Source organism: Protomyctophum bolini (genome assembly GCF_963924005.1).
Source record: "Protomyctophum bolini genome assembly, chromosome: 12".
Classification (NCBI taxonomy): domain Eukaryota; kingdom Metazoa; phylum Chordata; class Actinopteri; order Myctophiformes; family Myctophidae; genus Protomyctophum; species Protomyctophum bolini.
In genome coordinates this window covers 18,211,257-18,222,933 of record NC_137873.1, presented here as the reverse complement: position 1 = coordinate 18,222,933, position 11,677 = coordinate 18,211,257, and the positions used below count along the sequence as shown (strand labels likewise).

Below are 11,677 nucleotides of genomic sequence, written 5' to 3'. Positions count from 1 at the left end.
TTGTCGGTCGTCAGGATGAGGATGCATGGCCGTGGTACGAATACATCTTTAACACATTTGTTTGACGATCTTCAATATGCATGTCTATTTCACAATGACTGTTCATTTATTCACTCAAAAACGTTGATACAACACCATATAGTTGCAGCTGAGGTTAAGAACACGTTACCGTGCAGAGCAGAGTAATCTAGTAAGAGTAGACCTTTCACTCTACTCTAAGGAGTAGACGGGGATCAATTCGCTTTGTATGTTGCACATCCGGTCTACATACGGGCTGTTCGCGCGCATGTATCATGGAGTAAAATGAGCGGATACAGTAGGCGGGTTCTAGACAGGATCTGAACACTGAGCAGTAAATAGAAAACCAAGCTACTTTACAAATATAGCTAGCTAAAGCTACTATAGTACTCAGTCTTCATAAGTCACTGAGCTACACACTAAACTCTCTTTCAAAATAAGATACAGTCACCTACACTACAAGTTACTAAAATACTTGCCTGAGGATGTTATATTGTATGTTATTGAGTGATTGAAGAAAACGCACATTGATGGTAAACACTGTTGTGCTATGCCATGGGAAATTAAGTTATGTGATGTGATGACAAACTGTTGTGCTACGTTGATTGATATGCCATGGAAAATTATAAAGGAGCTTTTGTCAAGCTACTTGGCTACAATGTGAAAAAATAAATAGCTTAAACATACAAAATGGTGGACCAGTAAACAAGTGTAATGCTTTATGGTGGCGTCCACAGTTAACAGTTTCTGTATTGAGTTGTGCTTGAAATGTACCTATTCTGCTGCTGCATACCATTAATAAATACTTCAATCAATCACTTGAGCTATGAATTGAGCTATACTATCATTCTGAAATGAGTGGAACCGTCCACAATTAAGCTACTGAAATGTTGTTAAGCTAAATATAGTTAAGGAACATAGTTAAATTGCATATCACTGGTTGTAACAGTTTTTTTTGTTCAGTTTTGTTCTCAGCGGTAATCTCTTCACTGATACATGATGACTCTCCATCCTTAGCATTAAATAATACCCAAGATGTACATTATGATGCAGCAACCGCTCAGCCACCAAAGAAAAGTAAAGACTTTGTAAACAAAAAGAGGAAAAATAAGTCTTCTGTAAACTGTGTTTCCCATCCCTCACCCAAGAAGAGACGCATTGGTGCTAACTTCAGGTTTTGGTTGTGGAGGAACTGGAAGATATTGCGCTGCCGTCTCTGGATGTCAAACGTCAGGGGTCGAAGAAAACTCCAAAGATGCTTGAACAGACACAACAACTGCTCCAGTTCTACTACCAAGACACGGTCCCGGAAACGGAAAGTTGAAAGGCACTGCCTACAGAACCAAAGGGAGCTGTCAAAAATAACTTCAGCCCTAGCCAAAGGCCGACCGGTCAAAGAGAACTCTCTCCAGGACCAGAGAAAGTGTATACCTGAAGTCAAGGCAGAATCTACCAGAGATATTAGTCGTAGTGCTAGTCAAAGCGGCCTAAACAAGATGGGACAATCTCAGGGAAAAGACAGCTCGGACCAGTTCTGTGAACATAAGAGTCCACCTGCCCTGTCATCGTGTAATAATGCCCAAACCCTGCAGGTCAGCAGTGTGGACCATGACATTATTAGACAAGTTAAAAATGCACAAAAGGAACAGTTGTTGTCAACTGAAAGGCACAGAGAAGCAAGCTGCTGTTCTGTGCCGTGTAAACGTGTTGGTCTATTAGAACGGCGTACAGTCACTCCACTTCAGGGGCCCGGTGCAGACACACATACTGTTGGGAGCCGCGGTACGAGTGTCCTGTGTAAAAAGACTAATCGTAAGATGGGGCCGTCTCCAACCCAGCAGCAAACTGGCATCAGCAATGAGGTGCTGAAAAAGGATATACAGGGTATATAACAGTTATTTATTTATGGGTGGATGGATGGATAGATAAATACTTATTTTCAAATGTTTCCACTGTTTGTCAAGCAGGACCATAGAAAGTCCACTAGTGGTCAATGAGAAATGTTTTAAAATGTAAACACATTACATATTATTACCGTTGTTAAATCTAAACAAAAAAGATTTAATTTAAATGATGACTTGGGTTTGATATACTTAGTTGCGCTTAGTGTTGCACACTGAAAATAGCTCACAACTTGAGCTTGTAAATCAGCTAATTGTCGTGTGCAGCACCAGTATGAAACTATTGTCTCTGCTGGGTGGAAACCTCATGTCCAAAAACATATCTTTTTATTCATTCTTTTCAAGATTCAAATTCTGAAATGGCAAAAATAGCTCATCGATAAGCTCAGAATGTGTCGCTGTGCTCAATGTTTAGAGTTTGTAGAATCTGCTATTTTGGATACTTTTGTGTGACGCTGAAGTATTATCTTAAGTTGAAATCTGGATATTAGAGGTTTCTGCCCGACAGCAATGATATACTATATATATATATATATATAATTATATATATACATATATGTGTGTTGTGGAGGGGAGTGGTTGGGTGGTCCTTGAGGATTGTTAGAAATATGCTCACAAAGGTTGAGCTGGCCTAGGTGGTCTCTTTCATGTTTCTGTCTGTTTTGCATTCTCTTTGTAGAATTCCTTGACGGCTTCTATAGAATGTATGGGAGTTTCTTTGCGCTACAGACGACAGCCGCATTGAGACACTTGAGGAGCAAGTTTAGAATGGACTTCAATGAAAGGTAACATTTTGGGCCACCATGTCATTTTCGAGTGCCGATCTCAACAGCCTTTGCTGCGTGTCACACCCCATTTCTCTCCCCATTTTGTGTGTCAGCCTACTGTCTGCCCCCCCCCCTAAAAACCTATCTCCATATTCTAACTAGCTAATACATTTTTCTTTTTTCTTGTAAATGAATGCCATACTTAAGTCATACTACTACTACTACATACTACTAATATCAAAAGTAGCAGATGCACAACTCACTAGCTTGACACGTGCCGAGATATAGCAGTATCTCACCACTGTCTGGCAGAAACCCTGTATTAGGCATAAAATGGGGCCTAAAATTGTTCAACTGTTCCACATTTTGGTGGGGACTCCCTGGAACCACTGGAATGGTATGAGCAAAGTATGAGCAAAGGTTCATCCTCTCATTGTTACATATTTCAGTACGAGTTTTGAAACTTAATATTACATTTTATTACGCTCCCAGTATAGGGTATGCGCGTGACATCATCATACCCGGAAGTTATGTGGGAACGCCTGAGGTGCCTTCCACACGAGACTCGGGCTGTTGGCTGCACAAGTTTGTGAACGGTATTAAAGTTTTGAGCGTCCACATTGCAGTTATGTTAATTATGCATGTAGTCCACTCCAGACGAGAGCGGTAGTGCTCCGGACACCCAGAGAAAGCTGCGTGTAGTGTAGGCTATATTGTGCACGGCCTTTAAAATGCATACAGTATGTGGCATAATCATTCAGTAGGCTACTGGGCATAATCAACAGTAGCTGATGTTTTTCTTTCTTTTCATTACAAATCATTAAAATGTTTATGATTAGGCCTATACTAATATTCTCATATACCCTCTTCTGCCAGAAGTAGGCTACAAAGTATACTGTACATAAGCATGAGATTCATATAGTTTGGAGATCTTAAAGCTCACAAGGCATTGTGAATTAATGAGTTTGACTTTGGAGATTGAATATATTCACCGGTGCGCAACACCACTTAATGTCAGATAATTGCTTGTTAATACATTGATTCCACCTGCTGCCTGCACAGCGCTAAACATTTTGCCTATAAATCTGCAGCTAGTTAACAAGAGAAATTGCACATAGTCTATACAAAAGGATACAAAAGAGGAACAGTGAAAAGTTTATAGAGGAATATGGACCGTAAACGATGTGTTTATCCTACCTGGGGTCTCTCAATGCAAAGCCGTTTTGATTAAGTTACACAAAGGCTTTGCCGTGACATTTTGTCTGCTTGCTTGCAAAGAAGAGCAAATTGAAGCATGGATAGCACCTTCAGAATGTTTTATTTCAACCCAAGAAGATGAAGCACTTTGACAGGTCCATGCGTGTTGTGCACTGCGCAGGAGAGAGGGACGGACATACAGCGGTGTGCGGGTGTGCTGCCTATCTATAGAGCACCGAAGTCTGACGTCACTTTCAGTAGAGGGCGTCAGTCCCCAGGTTCATGTATTTGTTTAGTTGCATTGAAATCCCCATTGAAGCGATTTTAGATCGCCTCATATAACAACTGTGTTTGAAAAATAAACATGTCACCCCGGCCGCTTCACTCATATGGATATGAAGAATCAACTGACTGAGAGAAAACGCTAATGTTACTGCTTCTGAATTAGTTAGATTTTCGCTAGAAGCAGACTGTATCATATATGACTGACTGACTGTTGCAAACGATACAGAGACACCTCCCTAACAATAACGCCGAGACAGCTTGTTTATTTTTGGACCACAACGCTTATAGTTGGCGATATTAAGATCACCCCATGTTATTCTCCATAGAGAAATTACTTCCGTGAACCAGGGGAATCGTCGGGATGAGCAAGTTACGTCAGGACTTCGGTGCTCTATACAGCCTATATACTAATCTATTCTACACTACACCATTAGTAACAATAATGTAGAAGACCATCCGTTTTTTTCTTGGCTTTCCAGATTAGTAATCACCATAATTTATATATTTTCTCCGAAAATAGCTCATCTACAAGCTCATGCACTGTTTGCAGATCGGCTATAAGAGATTTATAGACATTATATGCACTGCAAATATAAAACAAATAGCTGATACTCGAGGTGGAAAGTCTGGGGACGTGAGGTTAGTTTGGAGGGGACGAGGGGACTATTGCGTCACGGTTTCAGCAAATAGGCGGTATTCGCTGTACACTGAGACGATAAAGTCTCCAAAGTTTGCCACTCTGGAAGGTGGTTTCAAAATTAGCCGGTTAAGTCCCCAAAAACGCTGTCTCCGTGTGGCCAAAAGGGCAGATCGGCTAAATAGTTGTGTGGGGTAACGCAGAATACGTCCTCGTCTGGACACCACCTGTGTGGTAAAAAAAACTACTTTCTGGCTTTGACTGTCCATACATCCAATTCCAAACAGAAAAGTCTTATCTGATTTCATTAAATGACTCACATTGCCACTCACTTTGCCACTCAATTTGCCAGTCACAGTATGCATGCGCATACCCTCTAATAGAGAATACATTGTCTTGAGGTCCAGTAAGACATCTGTTCTTTGGTGATGTCTTTCTTGGGATAATCATGTTTTGTCATCCCCATAGGAAGATTATTTTTTCCCCCTTTTTTGGCACTAGAATAATTGTTTCTCATTCCCATAGGAAGATCTGGATCTGTTTGGAGGCAAAAACATATCAAGCTGCAGTTTTGAGGAGACCGGTTCCTTCCTTCCAAGTGGTCTACAAGAAACACATGCTGACACTGGAAGATCTGTCTTCACTGGAGAATGACAACTGGCTCAATGACCAGGTGAGTGTTCCCAACAATTCTCTTCTATGTATCAGTAGTTCTCGAAGTGGTTTCTAGCGACCCTCAGGGTTCCTTGAGGGATTTACAAAATGGACCCTTACAGGAATGTAACTCTAAGTCTACAAATGGAACCAAATGGACCCGAACGTTCAATTTGTTCCAATTGTACATGGCAAGGCAATTGTATTCATATAGCACCTGTGTGCAACAGTGCACTTTAAAATGAATACAGATTATAATAGATACAATTAAAATAAGATATAGGATCAGATAAATAACAACAAATACTCCCACCTTTGATAAAAACAGAAAACACAGCTAATTTAAAGCCCAGGCAAGACCTAGCTGTTATTAGACATCATTGGGATAGGCAATGTTAAATAAATACATTTAAATACGTATGGAGTCCTTGATCTTAAAACGTTTGAGAACCAATTATACAGTATATATTCTGCTGATCTTGTGGGGTCTGTCTTGCCAGTCACAACCCAAGCCTTGAAGTGGAAGCTGATTTTGGATTATCTGGGATTTGTAACTCATTATGGTTCTTATTCTTTAAGGTCATAAACATGTATGGAGAACTGATTATGGAGTCTTCCCATCACAAGGTAATTTTCAGTGCTATATACATTATTTGTTACTAGCCCGGAGACGAATGGCATTTGAATAATTGGTATTCTTAACATTAGCATAGATTTAAAGGTAGGGTATTTGATATCTTAATAAGTGTAGAATTGCCTTATATTCTGATAGTACTCATTGGTTGGTAGTGTTTGTTCAGTAACGGGGATCTCCCCGTCCCTCCAGCTCTTGAATAAACAGAAAATGCATTTTCAGGCCGGGATAACAATTGTATCCAATCAGGAGCGAGAACTCACACAGGATACAGGATGAACAAGTGTAATTGGAAGTGATGACACAAAGAAATGAATATCGGACCTGGAACAGGGTACTTTCTCCTGATTAGCTGAAGATTTGGCCACCCAACTGAAATTGTATTTTCTATTTATTAAATATCTGGAGAGACACACTGTCTACACTTCTACAGAATGGACCCTATTTTTGCCGGTGCCTTACCCCTTATCCCTGAACTTATTTTTTTACATTTTCTTTTTCAAATAGCCGATCTCCAAGCTCACAACGTGTCGATTTGAAGTATTTCAAAATGTTTTTAAAAATAGTAAAAACAAAAATAGGCAAAGAAATGTAGGGATAACCTAGTGGGCGTTCCTGCTGTCTGTATGTAATGGAGACTGTTCTGCTTGGAGGGTAAACAAAGCAACACATGCATTTTATTGGCTATTGTTGATCAAATATTTTCATGTTTTTGAACAACGTTCCTCCGCCCACTTTTCGACGATCGCCTCTTCACCAGCTATTGCCAGTAGTTGTAGTAGTAGTCCCATAGACATAGACAAATAACGCACTTACGGAAAATACGCCAGGCTGTCGCCTGCGGTTAAAACGTACTGTAAGGCAGTGGTTCCTAAACATTTTTATGTCAAGGACAAATTGACCCCCATTTGAAGAGATATGCCAGGGATCCCCATAAGAGAAGATTTTTTACGGCACTAGCAGTGATTCTCAACCCGTTTTAATTTCAATGACCGCAAGTTTTACATGCATTAGGCTACAGAGTACAGACCCCCATTTAATGGCATTTCTATCTCTGGGACCCCAATTTATATTGTAAAATCAATGTTAATGTCTTGAGTGTGTACAAATGGTCCATTTGGTTCCAAACTATCATTTATCTGGGGACCCCCTGGAACTGCCTCAGGGACCCCTGGGTGTCCCCAGACTCCACTTTTGGAACCACTGCTGTAAGGGATAAGGCACCGGCAAAAATAGGGCCCATAGTGCTTTTGCTTTAACCTTTTAACAAAAAAACAGTATGTTTTAACCAAAAAATATCACGTACAGTCTTACCCTACATTTAATCATGCTTCGATGAATCCTATCAGTTCTGTACTAGGGCTGCAACTATCAATTATTTCCTCAGCGATTACGGTATTCTATCGATTTGTTTTTCAATTAATCCTAACACAGGAATTGTTTCCACTCCATTGTCTCCATGTTTTTAGGTCCATTTTTTCAACAGCTTTTTCCACCGACAGCTCATCAACAAAGGATATGAGGGAGTTAGGAGGTGGACAAAACAGGTCTGTTTACGACAATGATAAACTGTCCAAACACTGCTTGCATTATTACTTATGCCAAATGGACCCTTACAGATCCCAAACTCAGAAAGTATACAAAATAGAATGACCCTTACTGGCCCATGTTGTTTCATTTGGGATCTCAGTGGTAATTTGGTAATTTGGTTTTTGTCAAATGGATAATTGATTGCAGGTTGAGAATCCCATAACTAGATGAATGCCATGTAGATAAGGTGTAATTCGTCTCTGTCAGGTGGTATTGGAAACATCATATGTCCAAAACGGTTCAGGATTCAAATTCATTTTTATAGTTTTGTGTGACGCTGTAGTATGATCCAGTAGGCCAGGGCATTAATTCACCCAAAATAAAAAACCCACAAAAAGTAAAAAAGCAAAAATGACTGTAGCTAGTTTGCTCACACTACCTACCTCTTGCCTTGCAGGTAGATCTGTTTTCCAAACAGCTGCTGCTGGTCCCCGTCCACCTGGACGTCCACTGGTGTCTGGTGGCTGTCAACACTGTGGAGAAAAGCCTCCATCTCTACGATTCCCAAGGCATCGTGTTCAAGATTGTAGCACAGGTATTGATGACATTGCATCAATAATCATATTTGAACTGGGGATAAATATTTGACCCCCCCCCCTGACAAGCACTTGGAATTGTAGGAGTTGAAGCATTTAATTTAATTTGACTCGGTTCCACACAAATATTGTGAAAATAGCCTATCTCTTAAAGAGCAAATATGTAGACCATGTGAATATGGTCAATAATACTGCTAGCATTTATGCTTCCATTTGTGTCCGTCCACTTGCCCTTACACCTATGTCTAAACCCATGTACAATCAGTCTAATGCGAGGGATCGTTATGTACAAATCGGAGGTGGGGACAAAAATAACTGACACTTAATCTTTGTTTACTTTCTAGGACGTCATGAATTACCTGGAAATAGAGGCAAAGGAGAGACGGCAAACTATGTTTAAAAAAGACTGGACTGTGTCAGTCAAGAAGGTACAGTATATCGCTTCACATGATTATCTGCATAATGGGTAGGGCTAGGGGCTGTGACAGTTAAATCAAACTAATCGATTTAATCCATCATGTAAATAATCTATGATTGTATTGTTGATCTAATACAATAATTTATTAACACTCGAGCACTACTTTGGGCATGTTATTCTAGGTGAAAACTAAGCTTTAAAAATAGAGAAAATAGCAGATCTCTTGTCTTTTCATTATTTCTGCATGACACCCAAAGTATAAAATGATGCTTAAGCACTTAATTGATTTGTTGTTGAACAAAACGTACAATAATCACTATGGAAATAACCAATAGTATTTGTTGCAGCCCCTTTAATGTGTGCTCTCAGTCTCCACAGCACAGGAGCTTGTCTTTGTCAATATCCAGCTTTAGAGCACCACCTGGTGGAGCTCTGCTGAATGTGCCAGTTGCTGTGGAGGACTATGATGAACTTTGTCAATGTTTTCTCTGTTCTTTTGCAGGGAATTCCACAACAGACCAATGAAAACGACTGTGGCGTGTTTGTCTTGGAGGTATGGGCATGTTTCTCTACTGTGATATGAACAGATTAGGGGGTCTTCAACAGGGGTCCAAGACCCCTAGGGGGTCCTCAGAGTTGCTACAGGGAAGCTGCCAAATCTTTGTGTGATAGCAACCTTTTTTATAGTAACCAGTTGAACCCTAGCATCCCTATTCTGAGGGGAACATTAGCTGAAAATAGCAGATCTAGACCTATTATTGAGGGTTTTATGTTAACTGTCTAAAAATAAAAACATACATTAACGTGAATCCAACACAACGCTACAGAATGATAGTGCTGTCAAACAAGTCTATGAAGTCTAATCTATGTAAACCTTTAATCAACACAATTTTATACAGTGGATCCAATGTACCGTAGTCATTATTTAGCTCTTGTTTATTTAATTGGTTTAATATTTATAATATAAAACACAAAGTTTTAACTTACACTTTTCTAAAATAAAAGAAAATGGCTGTTTCGTGTTGTATGCTTGTGGACCAACTAGTCTATTTTTGCTAATTTTGCGCGACACAGTTGAAATATGGAGATACAGTAGCAATGTTCTTCCCCAACACCGACAATCTTATATATTTCATCACTAGACTATCTGCGCCACGACAGTGACGATATTATGCAAACAAGAAGCGTCTGTTGTAATTGACTCATTCATTTCACAATTTGATTTACTTGTCTGTCTGCTCTTTCTCTCTAAATCTCTTTCTCTCTCTCTCTCTCTCTCTCTCTCTCTCTCTCTCTCTCTCTATCTCTCTCTCTCTCTATCAGTACTGTAGGTGCCTTGCCTCTGGAAAGCCTTTGAACTTCTCCCAGGAGCACATACAATCGGTGCGGCAGAGAATTTACAAAGAGCTGTGTGACTGTAAGATCCAAGAATATTAAGGTCGGACTATGACCCTGCAAACACCCGCCTCAGCCTTCCTCTTCCTCCCATCAAAATGTACAGTATGTATGATGTTTGCTGTCGTGTCGGGCAGAAACCTCCTATCTCCATATGCTTGTAAATTGACGCCCTATTGTACTTAACCATACTACAGCGTCACAGTTTTTAACAGTTTTATTTGGACAAATGGTTTTCACCAGACAGAGACTATGTCTAAGATGCTGCTTATTGCGACCGCACGTTGCACTTACTATGCAAACGTGCAGGAAGTCTGTAACGTCACAGGCTTCCGGCACATCACACTCTTCATGTAATGCTGCACACACACAACACACGGGCGACACGTGTTTTGCCACCACACACACACACACACACACACACACACACACACGCCGGCAGAAGCATGTAAAGCCACCGCCAACTCCAGAAAGCGTCAGCTACTCAGCTCCGGACTAACAGCGGAGTGCTAAGTGCCGTGTGTCCGTCTGTCCGCATGTCTGTCCGTCTGCGTACAGCTAATCTCAGGCACCCAATGTCTCCACAATGGCCTGTTCTAGCGCCACCATGAAGCCGACTTTTGCAAAAAACAAGTCATTACAAGACACACACACAGTAGCTTGTAAGTGAGCTTGTAATGAGGTGACTAGTTTTATAGCTACTGTATATGGCTCCACCTAATTTCAATATTTGTAATATTAAACTTATGTGAGGAATTAATTCTCATTGAAAGCGACATAAAAAAAAAACGTTTATAGAAACACTATGTTATCTCATTGTGGTCTGAAGTTTGTTTGCATCAAATGATTCAGCCACTGAGCGAAATGTTATGGTTGGCACCTTAATAAAAAGTAAAATGTCTTGTTCATAATTGTAAACCACTCTGTTTGCATTTATTTTATGCATTTATTGCATGTCTGTCATACAGATATACAATACAAAAATACATACAAATTATTTTCTATGATTTTGACTTTGAAAAAATACACAATTGTTTTGTTCATGAATACAGTTCTCCAGCTGTAGTTATTTTAATTTACATTAACAGGCCAGTTTTTTGCCCCATGTGAATGAATATAGGATGTATTAACAAAACTGTGTTAACAAAACAGCAATGTAAGGCACCGTAACTACTATACAATTGTATGGTTTTTAGTATGAAAACCAGAAATATTCATACCTATAAAATATGTTGGAAGTCCCATCAAATTGTGCAACATGTTATGCATCTAGGTACATCTGCTAACAACATACAACATTTTTCACTTCTATTTCATTGCTGACCTTGTCAGAACACATCAGTTACTATAACTATTAACATACCGGTACCTGTACAGTACAGCCCTGCTTTTAGTGCATACAATCTTACTTATTACATTTCCCCCTAGTTCTGTTGGTTTGATCTTGGAATTGCCCCACCCCCCTTTATAACCATGAACCTGGAGTCCGGGAAAGGTTATCAGGGGGTCCCCAGCAAAATGAGTTCTAGTGTTGTGAGCCTTTAGATCTGTTATTTTCAAAACATCTTGAGGGAAAAAAAGGAATATGTTTGAAACATTTGAACACAAATCTTGTAAAGGGGTCGCTGACACAAAATATTGTCGT

General features: G+C 39.9%; 1 protein-coding gene across 1 annotated transcript; it reads left to right on the top strand.

Annotated features, from left to right (window-relative positions):
* Positions 1-10,923, top strand: LOC308326454 (uncharacterized protein). Its single transcript, XM_080779342.1, has 10 exons — positions 1-34; positions 982-1,902; positions 2,599-2,704; positions 5,331-5,478; positions 6,039-6,086; positions 7,563-7,640; positions 8,081-8,218; positions 8,564-8,647; positions 9,140-9,190; positions 9,961-10,923. The coding sequence occupies exons 1-10, from the start codon at positions 16-18 to the stop codon at positions 10,072-10,074; spliced, it is 1,707 nt and encodes a 568-aa protein (XP_080635468.1). The 5' UTR covers positions 1-15; the 3' UTR covers positions 10,075-10,923.
* Positions 10,924-11,677: the final 754 nt, after the last annotated feature.